The sequence below is a fragment of the Elgaria multicarinata genome, chromosome 4 (genome assembly GCF_023053635.1).
Source record: "Elgaria multicarinata webbii isolate HBS135686 ecotype San Diego chromosome 4, rElgMul1.1.pri, whole genome shotgun sequence".
NCBI classification, from domain to species: Eukaryota; Metazoa; Chordata; class Lepidosauria; order Squamata; family Anguidae; genus Elgaria; species Elgaria multicarinata.
The window spans coordinates 77,097,095-77,117,971 of NC_086174.1; the positions used below are offsets into that span (position 1 = coordinate 77,097,095).

General features: G+C 40.3%; 1 protein-coding gene across 2 annotated transcripts in view; it reads right to left on the bottom strand.

The window, feature by feature from the left end:
* The window catches only part of VTA1 (vesicle trafficking 1), a 36,434-nt gene extending 16,830 nt beyond the window's left edge, over positions 1 to 19,604 (bottom strand). Inside the window, exons 1-4 of one of the 2 annotated variants that reach the window (XM_063124594.1) lie at positions 19,407 to 19,604; positions 10,627 to 10,721; positions 6,314 to 6,441; positions 5,712 to 5,787 (exon numbers count right to left, since the gene is read on the bottom strand). In XM_063124594.1, the coding sequence (XP_062980664.1) occupies positions 5,712 to 5,787; positions 6,314 to 6,441; positions 10,627 to 10,721; positions 19,407 to 19,515 (408 nt within the window). In that variant the 5' untranslated portion in view covers positions 19,516 to 19,604. The remainder of the gene's footprint in view (positions 1 to 5,711; positions 5,788 to 6,313; positions 6,442 to 10,626; positions 10,722 to 19,406) is intronic. The other variant, XM_063124593.1, reaches the window with a different exon arrangement.
* Positions 19,605 to 20,877: the final 1,273 nt, after the last annotated feature.

Below are 20,877 nucleotides of genomic sequence, written 5' to 3' on the forward strand. Positions count from 1 at the left end.
GCTTAGAAACATACATGCAGCCACTGCATGTGGGCCAGGGTCAGTCTTATATGTTTGTCACTTCTTGTCCCTGTTATCAGTCTAGCTGCTGCATTTTGCACAAGCTGTAGCTTCTCAATCATCTTCAGAGGCAGCCCCACGTAGAGCACATTGCAGTAATCTAATTTGGAGGTTACCAGAGCATAGACAACTGAAGCCAGGTTATCCCTGTCCAGATAGGGGCACAGCTGGGCCACCAACTGAAGCTGGTAGAAGGCAGTCATGCCACCGAGGCCCCCCGACTCTCAAGAAACAAGATGGCTGCGGGAGATCCCCCAAGCTATGAACCTGCTCCTGCAAGGAGGAGTGTAACCCTATCCAGAACAGGGTGAGAACCCTCCATCTGGTTAGAAGAACCACAAACTAACATCATCTCAGTCTTGTCTGGATTAGATTTCATTTTGTTAGCCCTCATTCAGTCCACTGTTACAGTCAAACACCAATCTAGCACATCCACTGCCTCACCTGATGAAGATGAGGAGAAACAGAGCTGCATGTCATCAGAAGATTGATGACAATGACCTCCAAAACTCTGGATGAATGCATTCAACTGTTTCCTGTAGATGTTGAAAAGCATGGGGGACAAAACCCCTGTGGAACCCCAAACTGGAGAATCCACATGGCTGATCAACACTCCCCAAGCACCACCTTCTGGAGCCAACCCTCCAAGTAGGAACGAAACCACTGCAACACAGTACCTCCCAATCCCAATTCAGTCGTCTCAGAAGGATACCACGATGAATAGTATTGAAAGCCACCAAGAGTTTAAGGAGAAGCAATATGGTCACATTCCAGTCTCTCTCCTGACATAGGTCATCATACAAGGTGACCAAGGCTGTTTCTGTGCCAAAACACGGACTGAACTCCAATTGAAATAGCTCAAGATAATCTGTCTCGTCCAAGAGAGTCTGGAATTGGGTTTCCAGCGATCAGCTCAAGGACCTTGTCTAGGAATGGAACATTTGCCAATGGCCTAAAATTACTAAGATTTTTTGGATCTAGGAAGGATTTCTTCAGGAGTGGTCTCACCACTATCTCTTCAGAAAGCTCGAGACCACTCCCTTTCGCTTTCAGGGAGCTCGAGACTTGCTGTTCCCTCCTTGCTGATTTCTGTAAGCCAAGAGGGAAAGGATCCAATATGGAAGTGGTTTCATGAACATTCTCAAGCTGTGCAAACTGAAATTCATCCAAGAAAACTAGACATGGTTGTTTCTTGGATACCTCACCTGATTCACCTGCTATAATACTGGAGTCTAAGTCCTGACAGATGAAAGAGATTTTATCCTGGAAGTGACTAGCAACTATATTACAGGAGGTCAATGTGCTTAGGGCTGACATGTTATAGCCCCCAGTTGACCCTGAAAAGCTCCATTGGGTGTAATATAGAGGATTCAATAGAGGCAGCAAGATGTTGTTTCTTTGCTGTCTTTCCTTCGTCTGAATACACCTTACCACAGGCACACCCCAGTGTTTGACTGCATTCACTAGGAGTACTTTTCCTTCTGCACTCAAGCTGTCTCCATTTTTGTTTCATCGCTCTCAGCTAGAGGGTATACCATGGAATAGTATGAGCTCTACTATGCAGAGGGCTCTCAGGAGCAATCGTGTCAACTGCTGGGATCATTTCTGCATTCTCAAGATCAACCAGGGTTTCAATAAGAGAGCCAGCTATATCAGCCAGAAACCTCCCCAGAGCCCTCTGGACCCATTAGTCTCCAGGGGCAGTCCATCTTAATAGGTCCCCCCATCTTGAAGAGGGGAAAAGCTGCTTTAAGTCTAAACTCAGCAGGCGATGATCTGTCTTCAGAACATCATCTCTATGTTTAGTTGAAAAGACAAGTCTAGAGTATGCCCTGCTACATGCGCTGGGTTGATGACACATTGGACAGTCCCATAGTTGTCAGGGAGACTATGAAATCCTGAGCTGTCCCAGGCAAGATTCCCTCATCATGAATGCTGACATCTCCCACAACTAACAGTCTAGGCGACCTCAACAATATACCCAAGATCAACTTCATTCACTCAGGGAACCTGTTGAGCAGTGAGGTGGGCAGTACACCAACAGAATCACTAATCTGGCCCAATACAAAGTGCAAACACTCCAAATCAATAGTTAGATGAACCAGGAGCCTGCAGAGGAAGACGAAATTCCTACAGATTAGAGCAACTGCCCCCACTCCACTACGTAGCCCTCAAGTCTACTCTGATGATGAAGTACCCAATGGGCAAAGCTGAGACAAACTCCTCCCTGCTCACCCACCCATGCTAGATCAGCTGCCTGATCCACTATTAAATTATGGATAAGAGAGGTCCTATTTTGAATTGATCTGTCATTTAAAAGCAGCATCCAGAGACCCAAGGGCAACCATCAAAGCTGCAGATGAGGAGGGCTGGAACATGACATAGCCATTATGTCTAGACTGTGTTCCTCTAACCTGTCTAGCCCTCCTCCCAATGCCATATCTCTCTTGATCCATAACCATACTAATTAGACCCCCGACAAGTCCACCCACTTGGCCCCATATCCTCTCTCCCATGCAGATAACCATATTTTAAGGAAACAACCAGCACCACACATAAAAAACTTCAAACTTTAGGACTGCAATATGCTGCTACTATCTAATAATCAATGGCACCTGGACAAAGGACATTAGTGAAGCTTCTCTCTCTCTTTCCTTTGCTCTCACTGTTCTTTAGCAACTAACAGTACAGACAGTTCATAGTTTTCCACAATTTTTACTATCCAGAAGGTGTTTGTCCTGGACAAAACTGTTCAGATAAATTTTAAACAGGAAACAGCCACAATAGCAGGAATAGAATCAAGTTCTTACGGATGCTGGGTTATTCGTTCCTTGGAACATTTGTGGCTGCCGGGGAGGGAAGATCACAACTTTGAATCTCAGTGGGAATAAATTCTCTGGCCTCAGAAAGGTGCTGGACGAAGAGACTAGTGTATCTATGCATATTTTCTGAACAGGCAAAATAAAGCTATGAAGCATGAACTTTAAATGATCTGAAAGTGGTATAAAGAAGCAGTATTCTAATACCATTCCTTTTTCTAACAGGAAAGTATAATGTAGTTATACTAACCATTTTAATTTCTGACTGTAGTTTTTGTCAGGATATGTTAAGTATATTCACTGAAAATATGCTGTTCAATCTCAAGAGCTTTTTTTTTATAAATTAAAACAGGCTCATGTATCCTGCTTCTGGGATGTAAATTACTGTAAAATGGATTCCACTAATTTTACAGGCATTCCAGAACTCCCTTTGACTAAGCTTTGAAATTCGCCTACATGAACTTTATGAATTTTATTATTTTTGTACAAAGCTTTCAACATTTCTGGCATTCTTTTCCATGGCCTCTAATTTCATCCATTTTGCACAATTCCTTCAATTTTATTTTCCGAAAGGAAGATGCCAGAAAATGGAACATCTTGTTTAGAATTTATCTGTTCCAGCACGTCCCAGACTAAACCTTCTGCATAACATGTGTAAGGAAGAGAAACCAATGGAGAAGTTGGCACAGATTCTTATTTTAAAGAAGTCTTTATGATGGTTTCCTTTCCCCCCTTTTATTAGACATACTTAACTCTAATCCTGTTCAGCAAAAATAAAGAATATTTGTTTAAATTTAAAAAAAACTGTGTTGCTTAAAATTATATTTACTCCAGTTATTTAAAAGCAGGGGTGGGCCATTTAATAAGGACAAGTTGTAAGTAGGCCGCCAAGTTCTCCTTTGCAATCACTGGGATCTTCCAGCAAAAGCAGCATAAGACTCAAAAAAGTTAGTCAAAAACAGTGCATGTAGCATGATTCAACACATCTGCCATTATTAACATAACCAGATTAAATCTGCCATATTTTTCTTGGATCTCTGGGCCCTTTCAGGACCTTGCACAAGGTGGCCATGGCCTATCATTTAAAGTACCCAGGAAACAAGGTTTATCATAGGATATATGTTATTCTGTAGTTCCAACAAGTTTCTCAAAGCTGCTTTACAGCTTTGAGTCTCAAATGTGATTTTCTGGAAAACAGTCCTAGTGGCGGCCAACAGTTAAGAAATGAGCCAATTTATGACATAAGCAACAGACTTACAAGCCTAACTTCTGTTTGTGTCTGTCATGTTATTTTTATTTTTAAATATGCACATTACGTGTCTCCTAAGTTTATATTATAATTAAAGCTTTACAGTTCTACTTTTTCTGAAGACGAGCAGTAATGTTTTATTTTTAACTGGGGAAACAGAAGTAGCTGGCTGTACAGAAATAGTAACTCACTTTCCTTTCCCAAAACCCTCATGACCACTATTCCACAGTGTAGACATAGTGCAAGCTCCAGGATCACACACTACCTCTGTTCTGCCCCATTGTTCTTACATACATATTCCTCCACCGTCATATTCCTGGTTTGTCACTATATATGCCCACTGCTAGTCCTAGTTAGAACACTAGAAAGAGTCATCCCACTGCAAGATTCTATGGCTTATTCCTGATCCCTAAACCATGATTCTACATTACATCAGCAACATCTCTTTGCAGATTTATTTCATTTCCACTACAATGCTTCCTTTTTCCAACTCTTCCCTGAAAAGAAAATTTCAATAGCTTACAGGTAAGTTAAATGCAAGTGAAATTATCAACAATTCTTCTTCACATCCAACTAGCATAACTGAATGAAATGAACCATAATGACAGTTTTAGTTGTTTAGTGATGATACAGTTGTTTTGCTTTTTCATTACATATTAAGATGTATAACATTATTAAAATCTAAACTATATAATTTTGGAATTTTTATAGATTTCAAAAAGTTCAGAGCACAGAACATGATGAACAAATAACCAAACTGTAAACTACATTTGTGTACAAGCCAATGCATATTTAGACAGTTAGTCTTAACATGCATAGGATTGCAGTACAAGTCTATACTTTACAAGAGGAAGATGATTTTCTTGGTGCCTTTGGGTTAAAAATCAGAGCAAATATGAAGACAGCAGTTTAGTGGACTATGGTTATATTTTTCATAGAACTTTGGATTCTCATCCACTCACGTAGTAGCATTTCTTTAATACACAATGAAAAAGCAAAACAACTGTATCATTACCAAGCAACTAAAATTGTCACTTTGTTTCATTTCATTCAGTTCATTAACTACATAAACTTCACTTAACTTAAACTACAAATATGACCCATTCTGAGAAGTGTAGATAATCCAGGATTATTTCTTTCCTTATTTCAGACCAATTGAATGGGCTGCTTTCATGGATATTGACCTCTGCTGCTAATCAAAACTAATATTTTTTTGTTCTATTCTGTGAAGAAAATATCATGCCAGGATTCAAGCAACTATGCAACAAGTTCTGCCAAGGCAAGGGATCTGCAGGGCTTGTTTCTCAAAACAGCAGCTCCTCAAGATGCATAGTAAACTGTATGTAATTTCAAACACCTTCAAAAGCACTTTGTAAACTGAGGGTCTGCTGTTCAAAGTCAAAAATCCCACTGGCCTGCCTGAACCTGACCTAAAAGTAGCTCTCAATTCAGGCTTACAAAATGTTCTCACATAGAAAGTCTGTAATCCAGCTAAAATTGACTTGTGACTAGCCTGATTAGGGATAAAAATGTGTTCCTCTGTGTCATGTGATTAATATATATTATTTAACTGGATAACTTACCTCATCGGTTAGTTCTCCAAACACAGTCAGGACATCTATTAGAAGACTTGCAGTATAAAAAGACTTTATCATATTTCTGGAAGGGGAAAAATATTTTAATTTCTTAACAAGATTGAAAAACAAAAATACATGCACCGTTTTCAAATAACTGAATGTGAAAAAGGAGTTACTTTCTCCCCGTAAGCTAGAAGAGAAAAACAGAGAGCCACCCCAGAAGACTGGCATCTCCTTACTGCACCCTTGTGGTTGACTGTTCACTAAACTAGCTTGCCAGAGTCAGTTTCATACCTTCTGCAACACATAAGTAAGTGCATGATGGCAGGCTGCAGGGCCACATTGCTTCATGGTTATATTTATCTCAATTATGTTACAGTAAATAAATTTTAACTGGGTGTTTTAAATTTGTAATTTTGCATTGCTGCTGTTTTTATCTGGTTGAGGTTTTATATTGTATTTTATATTATGGTTTTATACTGTTGTTTTATATTTTGAATGTTTTCATTTTTGTGAACCGCCCAGAGATCTCCAGCTATTGGGCGGTATAGAAATGTAATTAATAAATAAATATAATAAATAAATATTACACTTATTTTGCAACTTACTTGTGGAACTGCCCAGCTCGATCTTCATTATCTGCATAAAGAAACATTTTCAATGCATAATTCTCCACATGGGCACAGCCAACTATTTCCTGAGTAATAGCTTCATTATCACCCAACTGCTTCTTCATCTGAAAAAAATATATATATCAGAGATGTATATGGGTATTTACTAGCCCACAGAAATTAAAATGCAATTTCATATTCCTAGTTCTCAGATGTATAGCTTGAAGCTCCCTAGAGAGCCACAAACACCTCTCAGATTCAATCCAGTTATTGCATATCTCTTGACTAGTAAAGTCAGAATAATGCTGGCTTACACACTCTTTTCCTATCAGTACATTTTAGCCAGTCATTGTTTATATGCATCCAGCACTTCATCCACCACTGTTTATAAGCAGCCATGCTGTGTGAATGGAGGGTGTAAATACAACAATATTGTGAAAATTATACGGCTTTTTGCTTTGTTGGGAGTTCTCACCAAGGGCTGATAAAGCAAACTAAGGGCCTCAAACTAGCTCCTTGCCTTTTCATTTGATTTGGCTATGTTCCTGCTCTATCTGAACAGTTTTGTCCAGGGCAAATCTACGTGTTACCCTTAACATACACGTTACCCTGAACATAAAAGAGCATCCTGGTTCTTGCTACTTATTTATTTACAGAATTTATATACTGTTCCTCATCTAAACAGATTCCAGAGCAATGAACAATAAAAGGTCATACTATATATAGATAAAAGAAATAAAACATCATGTTTAAAAATATGATTTTTAAAGACTACCAATAAACTGTGGCTGTCAGACTGTGGCTGTCAAACTGTGGCTAGTCAGATAAGGAAGGCTTCCAGGAATAAAACTGTTCTCAGGAGGCACCAGAAACAACACAGTGTTGGCACCTGTCTGACCTCCAGAGGCAGGCAGTGCAATGGAAAAGGGGGCAACACACTAAAGGGGGCAACACACTTTCCATGGAAAAGGGGGCAACACACTTTTTTGTGAACCGCCCAGAGAGCTCCGGCTATTGGGCGGTATAGAAATGTAATAAATAAATAAATAAAGGCTCTTCTCAGAGTGGACTCCAATTGGGTCCATAGGTTGATGCGGAACAACCAGTAGTGTGCCTTTTGATGACCTCAGTGTCCAGGCAGGTTGATAGGGGAAAAGGCACTTTCTTCTTATTATTCCTTCTTGGTTATCCTGATCCCAAGTTGTTTAGGCCTTTATATTCTAATACCAAAACCTTAAACCCGGCCCAGTAGAGATTAGGCAGCCAGTGCAGTTCCCTTAGCTAAGGACTTGCATGCTGAAAAGGAGCAGCTTCTAACAACAGCTAAGCTGCTGCATTGTATACTACCTCCAGCTTCTGAAGCAGCCTTAAGAGCAGCCCTATATAGAGTGCATTGCAGCAATCCAGTCCTGCGGTTACTAGTGCCTGTACCACTGTGACCAAGGTATCCCCATCCATAGCTGATGAACAGCTGCAGCTCACCTGTTGTTAGAAGGCACTCTGAGCTCCAAGGCCACATGAGTCTCCAGCGACAGTGATGGATCTAGAAGTACCCCCAGACTACGAACCTGATCTTTCACAGGGAGTGCAACCCCATCCAGAATAGGCAATGAGCCTATCTTCTGGACTCAGGATCCACTCACCCACAGGGCTTCTATCTTGCCAGGATTCCAGTTTAGGCACTGATTCAGGATTAGCACAGCCTCACTTATCATATGAGTCATCATTATCAAATGTTATCGGCAGAAACTATGTCATAGGTGTAACATATACTCACTCCAAATTTCTTCCGGGGGAGCTCCCCCAACACCACTAAACAAACATGCAATATATGCTTTATTCTTACTGAAAAAAACAATGGGTGCTTTTGGGGAATATGTTTAATGGGCAACTAGACATGCAGTGCAAAAATGGGAAGGAGCACATGCAACATAGGTGGATGTTTGTGAAGTATGAGCATGATATCATGACAAAATCCTGTTCATCACCATTTATATTCTTTCTGTTGCCTAATGTTTTTAATTAGATTCACTCTATAAGTATGAACACTTAAAAAGATGAGGCAAAAATATTCAGGATTCTCAAAAAAACACAACATTTTGTGCTACACAGTGAGAGTTGTGGCTGAATCACCACTGCTTTGCCTCCTTATCCCACCCTAAATAAAACTTTTTATAAGGACTCAACACTATCTAATTCATAACCCATTTCATTGCCAGTGAAGGTCAACAGGGCTATATAGTCTCCTCCTGTGAAGCAGCTTGCAGCATTTCATATAAATAAAGAGCTAATGAAATGAGAGTCCCTGGTTCAACCCAACTGCTCCAGTGACCTGAAGATTTACTGGAATGCTTAGTCAAGTGGTGTGTTGCAATTCAAAGACCTCTTTTCAAAGATGTTACAGAGTACAAGAAGCCTCAGGTTTCCTAATAAAATCAGCAAAGTAAATAACACTGTTACAGTTACAACAGGTGGATTTAGGGCACCTGAATAGACTTACTGTTGGCATTTAGGAAAACCTTCGTTATCCTTACAAAACAAAACCAAGGATATTAGACTACCCTTATATTTCCTATGCTGCCAAAAGTTTGTAAAGAAAACATGGGAATGGCAGTCTATTTTCCAAGAAAGAGTATGCTAACAACATTTAGAGGCCAGACATCTGTAACGCTGATGAAACTGGCAACACACAGTTTAGTTTATATTCTGATATTCCAGACTATGGATCAGAAATGTGTCATGCATTCCATTTTCATTCCCCTCCCCCACTTCTTGCATAACAATTCTCTCCTCCATTTCTGATTTTCACCTAACCATAGTTTCTTGGGATGTCCAAAATGAACAAAATATAGCCATAACGAACCTCCAAACCATGATTTGAATTGGATGTGCAAAGCATACTTTGGACGATTGAACTAATCATAGTTTGTCCTATTTACATATCTTAAGAAACCAAGATTAGAAGAAATGGAGAAAAGGAGAAAGGATGCAGAGGGAGCAGACAAGTCTGCATCACACACACATAGTTACTTTGAAGTAAGTTTCAGCACCAAACCTCCAAACAGTAGGATAATCTGAGTTGAGCCAGAATGTAGCCAAAACAGGAGATATTTGATGTTTCTACAGTTAAGTATGAACATTGCTACAGCAAATGGTACTGTTAGCATGCAGAGGTATATCAGGCCTGACATACAAAAATCTAGTTCAGGCAGAATCTCAGGCCATAAATAATCATTTATCCATTCAAGAATGATCTTGTGTGCTCTCTCTTTGTTTTTTCCCTTGTGTACCTGACTTGGAGAAGGATGTCAAAGTTGACTACAGTTTCCCAAGATGTCTGAACCAGTAAACTAGATTCTGGTTTATTGACTAAGATAATTATGTCTAAACTACTGTTTACTGAAGATCAGTCTACAGGGAAAAAACACATACTGTCAAAGACATTATTTCAAAACTAAAAGGACACTACATCTTACATCCTTTCTGTATTAATTCATTATATAGACCTTGTCACTTAAAGGTGTGTGCTGCAAGTTACATAGGAGTGCAGAAGGTGGCAAAGGATGCAGAACTATATGATCACATTTCTAGCCCTAGGGCTATAAAAGTATATTTAAAATAAGTTAAAAGCATGTGAGCAACGCCTGCTGAAATCACAGAAATCTGAGAGGTGTATTAGGAAGATTTTCAGTGCTGGGAGCAGGCCTTTTCTTTCCTTGCCATGCTATGGAGATTCTGCTCTTAACAGTTTTTATTCTAAGGTGCTGTAAGTCACAATTTTGTACATATTGTTGAGTGAAAAGAGAAAACATTCCTCGTGGGAGCAATGCTGTGTGTTAGGTTAGGTGGTACAAAACAGTGAGTTGGATCCAGATAAACACAATACGTACAACAAGGCTGGAGGAAACCAATTTCCTCCCTCCCTTGACCCCTGTCCCCACCCCCCAGCTCCTCAAGGGTTAGGGGGAACTTGCTGTGGTGTGGGTTTTATCAAATTCAAATGAAGCATGTTTCAAGAGGGCCACTTCACACATTATGCTGAATAGAAAACTGTAAAGGGGAAAAGTAAAACAAAAAAACAGTCGCTTGAACTGGCAAATCACATATGTGCATGCACACATGGCAAACCACTCTCAGTTTTACTCCTTATCTACCTAAAGGTGCATCTCATCAAGTAAAAGCATAATGAGGAAAGTGGCCCTTTGTAGTAAGAAAATACAAGTTGCATTCCTACTTAGTCGAGGACAGATATATCGCAATTTTCTTCATATTTTTAAAACAATTAACATTATAGCAGCAAATATACTTACAGCTTCAAGCTGATCCATGAGCTTGCATAAAAATTTGCGACACTCTGGGTTTTTACTATCAATCTTCATACCTGTCTGCATAGCATACAAACGGCCTGTAAAAGATAAAGCTCAATAAAGGTCCCTGAAGAACACATAATATCCCTTATGCCTCATTGTGATTTCTTAAGAACAGAGATTCAAACTTAATACCAAGCTAGCATTATTCTAGTAACACAGGCATATAACAAGATATACCTGGATTTAAAGGACTGTGCAACTAGTTCTGCATGCTCAGTGGGTTTTGTGTTTCTTCTCCCGCCCACCCCATCTCCCATCACAAGCTTCTGAAACTGTGCGGACTTTCCAAGCAGTTTGTAACACAATGTGGTAGTCTGATCAAGGGAACAAATAAATACCACAGTGAGAATGCCCCACCTTAGGATGTGCATAACAACGCTCTTTGGATACCAGCCTTGTTCCACAGTATCTGCTAAAGACTTACGGCAGGTCCTGTTCCTGGAAGGTTATCATTTTGAAAAATCCTGAGGACAAGTGTGGGGTGGGGCTGTGAGCAAAGCAGCCAATAAACATAGGACAAATGGGGAGGACAAGGCTAAACAGCACTGTGCATTGCACGGAACTGTCTGGCTTCTCCAGTGAACTTCTCTCCCCATTTATGCTCAATTCAGAGCTTTCTAAACCCAGCACAAATGGGTAATGGCGGCAATCCTAGGCAGCTCCATCCAGCATCTGTTACTACCAGGAACACTTACTGTAAGTAATAGTCTTCGATGACTATAAGTGACCAGAGTAGCAGCTTTGGGTGGTACTAATTTTAACAAGAAACATGCTCAGGAATGCTATACTTGCTAAGTGTTTGAATATACTTATACTTCAGAATATAAAAGCTGAAAATGTAGATATTTCAGCTTTAAGTCTCTTCAGACTTTATGAAATCCACTTTACATTCATGATGCCTATTTCACATACCAATATCAGAAAAAACTATTTCAAGCCAATGTTTCATTTTGGCATGCTTTTCTCAAAAATGTGTTTTAGCAACATGAAAAACAAGCTCTCAAATTCAACCACATTTCTTATTAGCAGAAAGAGAACTACTGTCAACTCCCACATACACTGAATATGTTTAACAATTAGGCTGAACGTAACAGTACTAACGTAACTGACATAAGACTGTGGAGACCTGTACACATTATATACTGTCTGGTAAAAAAAATAAAATATAAAAGGCTTAAAAAAAAAGCTCTCAATTCTATTTATGTCATTTGTTAGCTGCTCTTCAGCTATAGCTCTCAGTGCAATTTACAGCACAAAATTCATAAGAGAGAGCAGTTAAGCATTTCAGCATCACAATAAACCTGGGCAAATAAAATATTCACCAGATGGTGACAGACAAGCCTCCTTGATGGCATTCCAAACGCACGCCACAACTGAAAAGGCTCCATAGTTGGTCACAAACTGACTTACTTCAGATGGACACCAGTCATAAAGTCTGGGAAGGTTCCTGAGAAAGCAGGTGGGCTACCTTTTGGTAACTTGTTCTCAGGTTGCTAAATACTCCAAAACAATAACTTTTAAAAAGGAAAAGTGTTACAAAATGCTTATTTGGGGGTGGGGGAGGAAAATCTTCTAAGATGTGCTTTCATGTAAGAGCCGTATTGCATGATATAAAACATTGTAAATTGAGAAGGATCAGATGCCTCTTACTTGGCATATCCAAAGTTCACAATGTACTTCTTACGCTGCAGCTAGGCAGCACATACCATGTTGGCCCTAAGAGTGTTCTTGGCTTGATTTAATGTGTTACAATAAAGGTTACACTAGGTTTGTCAACCTAGCCATTCAACTGTGTTTCTTTTGTCTGCTTTCTAATATTGTCAGAGACCCAAACATTTGGAAAGCACATGCTTATAACAAAAAAAAGTTTGTGACAAAAAACAACAATATAGATTTTAATTTGTTGATTAAACACAAAAGGGACAAGATTAAACATCTTAACTAGTATGTCCTGCATCAGTGATTAGCCTCTAAACATAGGCATGTTAAAATAAATTGTTATACAACAAGCATTGTCAAATGATTCTACTTGGGAACATAGGAAGTTGCTTTATACTGAGTCAGACTATTCGTCCATTTAGCGTAGTATTGTTTACAGTGGCCTGGTTCAGACAACACGCTAAACCATGCTGCTGAACCACAAAATGGTTAATGGAATGCATAACCATTTTATGGTTAAGTAGCATGGTTTAGCGTGTTGTCTGATCGGGGTCAGTGACTCGCAAGTGCTCTTCAGGTTTCTAGGTTCTTAGTCCTACCTGGAGATGCCAGAGATTTAACCCAAGATCTCCTGCATGCAAACATATGCTCTACCCCTGAGCTATGGTTTGTACTTGTTCGCGCCAAGCTATTTTTGAATGTTTTGTATATTTCATGTTATCCCCAATCTGTTAATTACAGATTCCAAATGTACCATCCAATAAATCTATTTATGGAGTATCTTTGAACAAGCAGTGTTACAGTTGTGAACCTAATATACAATCCTGGTTTCATATCCTAAAATTGCTACTGAACATTTTACACATAATACTGAATGCTCTAAGCTATTCTGAGAAAAGCGTTTTCAACAATCCTAAGCTATTCTGAGAAAAGTGGTTTCAACAATCTTAATAGGTATCACTTACAAGTTCTTAGATAGTTTAGTCTCTTAGCCGGTGCAAGCTCTTTTACGATATAAAAGAGAAGTGAAGAATGAAATAGAATGTACATAAACACTACTGGTAAGTGAAGGCCTAAAATTGGTTTAATCCATATTCCCAAGGGCCATGATCTGATTTAGTTTTTCCTGAAACAATTTACAGCTTTGCCAAAGAAGAAGGTAGGGTGAGGTAGATATTTTTACAATTAAATCTTTCCTATCTTACTGAGGCCTTCAAGTCACCTGCCCCCATGCTAACACTTAGGGTGAACTGCATGTTACGAAGGATACGATGGTGCTTCCAAAAATGAAAGCCCTATGTAGAGCTCCCTCTGACCATCCCTCTCTGTAACATCTAGTACAAGTTAACTAGTGCCCTCGCAGTGTTATAATGAATGTTAGCCCATTTGCACTTCAGATCATTGATAGAAGCTGGTGGTAGTTAAGAAACCAACCCTGTTATGATGAGACATTACAGAGTATGTGAACCGCCCAGAGCGCTTCGGCTATTGGGCGGCATAAAAATGTAATAAATAAATAAATAAATATGTTGCCCATAACAAAAATAAATAAATAAAACCAGGTAACCATCTGAGGGGTTAAGACCCAAAGAGAAAAATGAGCATCCATCACTATGGATGCTCTAGTTTCCTTTATCTACTAGTTAAGCGCTAAGCTATTTTATCTCCTTGACAACTTAGCCAAAGAGTGAGGATCCCCATCACTCATTTTGGATGACTTGCATAAATATATGCTGAAAGAGGGTACTTCCAAAGAATGCTTTTATTCTGCAATTGCCTTCCATTTGTAGCCCTCCCACATTTTCCCATTGTCTTTATATCTTTTTCCTTACCAGAAAACCCCCGTTAAGACAGAATAGATGCGAAATGCCTTGGATTTGTACTGCTAGGCACTTGCTGTCTGGAAGCAACCAGAATGGATGGATAGTGGCACAATTCGGAAATAGACCAAATTGTGCTTTCATTAGTGTTGCAAAGATCTACTGAGTAAAACGGGAATTCACTCCCCTATACATAGTTCAATGGCAGTAGGTGCAAGACTGCCAACTTCTGCACTGGCCCCAATTAATTCCTTGCTGTTGAAGGACAGAGCAATGTTTGAAACAGAGTCAAATGACTTGCATATGCACTCTTAGAACTATGAACGTCAGTGGAACATGCTGTTCTCTGAAGGCAACAGCTGGCTTTACAACACAATTAATTGGAAAAACAAGTTATACATACTATCGACAAAGTTTTGCAAGTCTGACTAATTGATAAAGCTGACAGGATTTAGCTACCCTTCAAAATGCAATAGCAACCATTTTCATCCTGCCTTTATACTATCATTTCTACTCTCCTTGCCTCACTCAAGAGAATGCACAGAGAAGTACCACACTACTGATAGTTGGGAGCTCATTTCCTGAACAATACTGCAAATCTGACCACTAAATCATGTTAATTTCAATGACATGGAGCAGAAAATTTTCCAGCGGCTAACTTTTCTGTGGAAAACTTTTGTTTCACGTGATTATTCCTAGCAACTATGTGAGAGAATTCATATATGTCATACATATAGGTGTGCCATGGAATAAGCTGTGACAGCAAAACTGAAGGTGTCCCAACAACTATAGAGGAAGAGAGTTGAACTCCTTTGAAATAGATGAGTGGTTGTCAGCAGATCATGCAGAATTCTTTGGGTTGCTAAAATTAATGAGTGCACCCTCCCCGAACCTGGTATCTTCCAGATATGTCAGACTACAACACTCAGCATCCTTAGCCGGCCATGCTGACTGAACGATACTGGGAGTTGTAGTCCAACGTATCTGGAGAGCACCAGGTTGGAATGACTGAATTAATGTGTCAGCAGTTTTCAGTATGTTTTTCTTGCATTTAAAACAATGTAAAGGAAGTATAAGCTATTGTATTTACATTTTTACAAGCACTCCTATACAAAAGGTCCACAAAATATAGTGTTTAAATTACGTTATGTGTGCTTTAGAGAGCAATCCTCTGCCCCCCTTCCCAGGCAGCGTATGAGGAGACATACGATTGTTCAGTTTATGGGCTCCAAAGTTGAAAACAGGGCTCCAGCCTCAAAGCCCAGGAACCACGCTCTTAGTCCCCTTCCCCTTGTAGCCTTCTGTGCTTGGAAAGGTAGTGTGGAGATGAGAATAGGGGGTGTTCCCAGGGGCACAGATGGGAGGAGATGGAGACATCAGCCATACGAGGAATCCTATGCCACCCAAGCATTCTTCCTTCCCCAAAGACTGCTAGACAGGTGAAATAGCCTGTCTAGTTTAAACAGCCTATGGCATTGTGCCTGCCACATATGATACTCAGAGGCTTACAAGTACCCTGGGTGAATCAGATAGGATTGCTCCCTAATTGTTTTCCAAAAACATTTTCAGGTCAAATACTTGTGGTGTAGCGGGACAAAAATTAACATGGGACACATTTTAGCTTTGCTGTTTATTTTACTTGCATTCAGTAAACCTGCTAAATAATCACTCTCTAGTGATTTTCTGGTGCTACTGAAAATGTTCCAATGCAGATTACCTTATGCAAAGTGTCTAATTTGCACAGGAAAATTTCCCAATTCAAAAATTTCTGGAACATTGCTGGTTAATTTACAAATAAATAAGAGTATTATTTGCACTGTCTATTCAATTCTTACAAACAGGCTTTGCATCTCTTTGTCCCATTGTATATATTCTGCATATTTCCCTTTACCTAGAAAGAAAATGTCTTTAAAATATTCCCATATAGGGTCTTTCTAATGACCAGCAGCCACAAGGTTTGAAGTTAATAGCACAGTTCTATACATGCCTATTCAGAAATCTGTTTTGTTGCATGCAATGAGTCTTACTCTCATGGAAGTGGTTATAGCGAAACATGAGAATACAGGAAGAAGCCCAGAGAATTTTTTTCTTTTTCTCTTTAGAGTGTTGCCCCTTTCTGCTTATTCTGTCTTGGCCCAGCCTCACCCGCACAAAAACGAAGGGGCAAAAAGTAATAATGAATTACCCATGAGTGATAAGTCAAAAAAAGGTTTGATAGTTACCCAGCAGGTTAGAACAGTTTCACCAGGAGAAAATGAAATGCATGTTTGATAGAGTATAAATATTCATATTTGAGAAATGATCAGAGTAGTTCTTCGTTTCCATAGAAAAGCTTCTTAGTGCTAGTGCATGGAGCATGACCGCTCCTGCTTGGCTTCTCATGACCATGGAGATGGTTAAACAAGCCAGGATCCCTCTATCCCTGGCTCAGTTAGCATTACATCCGAACCTTGAATTCTAGTATGTCTTTCCCCTAACAATCCAGAGATGTAAACCAAGAAAAATCCTGGGTTACAAAGTAGTAACTTCTGCTATTTTATTTACCAGTCTGCAATATTTGCTGTCTTGTCAAAGCTAAATTTACTCTAATGAATAATTAGAACATAAATAAATAAAACAAACAGTACAATTTAAGTATAAATGTATTGTTTTGTTAAAAACAGATATACCTGGTGTTAGATAAGGAGCTGCTAAACCTATTTTAGTTGTTGCTAGTTGGAAAAACAAATAAAGTTGAAAATAGGAACAGTCAAATATCAAAAGACAAAGGACATTTTAGCATCTGTACCTCGAAGAAGTATGGAGATCTCAGCATTATCAAGAGAAACCTGAAGAAACTCATATTGTTAAAGAAAAGGCTCAGAAAATAAGCATTATTCCAATGGCTGGGATCTAAAGAGCAGCACAACTAGCTAATCATGCTGAAGGAAGGCTTTCAAAACAATCCTCTGTAGCAGAACAAATCAGCTTCCCCCAACTTGGTGCCCTCCAGATGTTCTGGAGTACACCCCCCATTGACCATGTTGGTTGGGGCTGATGGGAGTTGAAGTCCAAAACGTTTGGAAAGCACCAAGTCCAGGAAGATTGCAGTAGACTATTCTGGAAACAGGGATATTTCTCAGAAGTAGATTGCATGGGGCACCAGCTGTTCAAAGACAAAAAGTTAAAGATACCACAGGGCATGCCTAAGCGCTTAGGTGTGCCTAAAGTAGCTCTTTGGATTCAACCCAATGTGACTAAGGAAAAGCAATACATTTCAATAGTCGGTTGAACCTTATGGCTTAGAGAACTGTCAGTGGAGGGATGTTGATTTAAGGTGATTTCCCATCCCTACCTTCTACAAGCAATCCCCGACCCCCACCACCCAGAGACACATTCAAAAATCTTCTCTTGAAGGTCAGAGCTGCTTCTGAATGGAATGGGTTACAACACAGTGGGCTGAGGGGCAGGGGTTATTTCCAAAATCAGGATGAGGCACCTTCTGAGAAGGAAGTTCTGCAATCCTCAGGAGAGGCTTTTTATGGGGCTCAGTGGGTTGCTGGGGCCAGAAATTCACCTTACACTAACTTCCTTCAGCTGTCTCTTCTTTGATCAAAGCCAATAATAATTGACTTCGTTGTCACATACAGTATGGCTGCAATCTTAGCATACTTACCTGGGTGCAAAACCCACTAAACTCCAGCGGGACTTGCTTCTGACCAAGCACACACATTTGCAAGTGTCATAATAAAATCATTTAACCTGAACACACTTATTTAAATTCTGCCCACTAAACAGCAGTATTTATTTCCTAGTAAATAATATATCCTTGAAAGTACTAGCATAAATGAAATTGATTTCTCTAGCTAGAACCAGTGTCTGAAAGATTCACAGCTTCTTATTGACGCTGTTCAAGCAACACGCTAAGCCACGATGGTTAAGCACTTTCAGCTAAACATTATGGCTTAGCGTGTTGTGTGAGCCACGACTTCGTGTGCCGTGTGAACCATTCCTAGCCATGGTAGCTACATAACCAATTTAAACATCCCTAAACATCTGCTGCAAAAGGGCAGCAGCCTAACCATGGCTTAATGTGTTGTCTAGACAGGGCCATTTTGCTACTTTCACATGAAGCTTCCGGGACTTTAGAAAATGTAATGTTACCATGAACTGAAGGAAGCTCAGCTCTTTCATGCGCTAGTTTCTGCATTCTGCAATCCCTTACAAATATTTTTAAATATATTCAGCAGTATATAAATCTATTAAATAAATATTACCCAAACAAAAACATCTGAAAGTTCTTTTCCAGCATTAAGACCTATGTTAGAACTTGTTTCATCAATCAGCAAAATGCAATAGCAATACTATAACATTACTTATTATGTTCCAGAGCTTAAAATTGTGGGATAGGAAATTGCTAGGGTTTTAGACATCACTTATTTCACTTGATTCAAAGAATGCCTGACACCATGTAACTTCACACACAACCCTTCTGCTTGTCCTATGGCTGACTAACAAATAGTTTGGGTGTGGCGGGAGGAACAAGGAAAATTGACTGCTGGCCTTAGAGTAAAGAAAACAGTCAAATGGCTCAATGCAGGGGTTGCACAGAGTATTGAGCAAGTTAGGGGCGCATGCGATACAAAGGCAAAATGGGATACAGAAGAATGGCATCATGACTCTTAGACAGCCAAGGAGTCAACTCTTAATACAAAACACATGGAAGCGCATTCTGCTTTATAGTTAACAGCCATACGTGGTCAGGCCCCATACGCAAAATACGGATTACATTTTACTTACAAATATGCACTAGAAAGCATGCAAACAACGTACACTTTACACTCATATGGAACACGCCACCCACGTGGACTATTCAAAGCAATTCACTGGCCCTGCGAGGTGGGCCAGCATTGTTTACCCTTGTATTGCAGGGGTGTGTGTGTGTGGGGGGGAGTGTTTAGGCATCGTTTGGGGCCACTTAGTGAGTTTTGGGAGGGTGGGATTAGAATCACAGATAACTTGCCCCAGGCCTTCAATAGCTCCCCCGCGCTCCAATATTGAGGAAAATACACCACGGGTTATCGCTAACTTTCGCACATTGAGGTGGGAAGAAGGCGAGGGGCGGGGCCAAGTTAAACCCCCCATAAGCCCCTCCCAGTTTCTTATACCAACGAAGCGCTGAGGGAGGGGAAAGTGGGGGGGGGATGCTGCGAAGTTCGATGTGGGCGGGGGCCCCGCAGGCCGTTAGAGCCCCTCACTTACAATAATAAGCCACCACAGGCTCCCGCTTCTCGAGCTCCTGCGCGGTTCTCAGGAAATGCTGAATGGGCTTGAACTGCGCGGGCAACGGCGGAAGGCCTGAGGCCGCCATAGCGCTACAGACTCAAGCCGAAGCAACTCGGTAATGAAAACCACCACTACCGGGACTAGTACTGCCCCAACCTTGTAACCCAGGTAGTTCCGCTTCCGGCGGGGTGACACAGGAGTCGACCCGGCCGGCCCAGCCTCGCTTAGGCGCGCATGCGCAATGGGACGTGACACGGTGGGACCCGCGACGCGGTGGCAGCGACATCTTGCGAGCGGAAGGGAGAAGGACAAGCAAAGGGGCTACAGTCGTAATGGTTTTTCAGCACAACTTCCGATTCCCTGTGGAAAGACTTGCGAAGGAATGTAAACACTAAATAAAACAGGCAAGGTTAGAAAGTGTCAAGAGACGCTTTTCTTACAGCATCATGTCTTCTACCCAAAAACTGCAACAGAAATTCTGGCTGGTCCATGAAGTCACGAAGAGTCGGAAGCGACTGAACGAATAAACAACAAAACATGACTCCTGTGCTCTGAAGTGCATAGTGACAGAGGCAGATAAATTCAGTCGCAAGAGATACCGCGAGGAGAAGACTTTTGCTCGTTGAATTCCTAGTATTTCTTAGATTTTTTTTTAAATTTCAAACTTAAACATACATCAATACAATAACAATAAAAAACACATAATACATAAATTTGAATTAACCTTATAACATTTTCTAATTTAATATTTTAACATAATCATATAACATAAAGTGCACCCCACCCACCATGGGATCTATTTCTGTTTCCAAAATCTCATTGTTTCTTCTGGAGGTGGTTTCCCACTCCCCTTAGATAAAACATATTCTAGGAACTGTTTCCAAATTCCCTCAAAATCATTCATATTTCTTAGATTTTTAAGACACAGAAATGTAACTCATAGACTCCTTTTTATTTTAAAGCTTTGCAAGTGTTATGTTGTCCTTAGAAATACATATAGAAAAGCACATTGAGCAGTTTCAGCCCTTGGCATTAAGGGGATCTCCAGTCTTTAGGTAAGAAGTCCTGGGCAAGCAGGGCACCTTTCCTGTTGCAGATTTGGTGTGCAGTCGGGTACCTGGAGCTCAACAGAGGCAAGGCATCCACAAATCAAAATGTGGGAAGGGAGAGGTCAGTTAAAGCAGCCCACAGGGCAAAACAGAATGGGCCAGAGGCCTTTTTCTGAAATTTCCACATCATGGGTGATGAAGGGTCATCTTTAGAGAAAAACTCTCACGACCAACAGTAAGGTGCCAGTTGAGAGAGAGGCTCTCTTCTTTGCGGATGCCCTGTTGCTGCGAATGTTGGAACCTGGCATATCATTGCTTTGCTTTGCTACCACTTCCCTTCCACTTCCCTTTGTACACTTGTGAGCTAGGCTCTGACTGCACTGCTGGAATGCAATGCA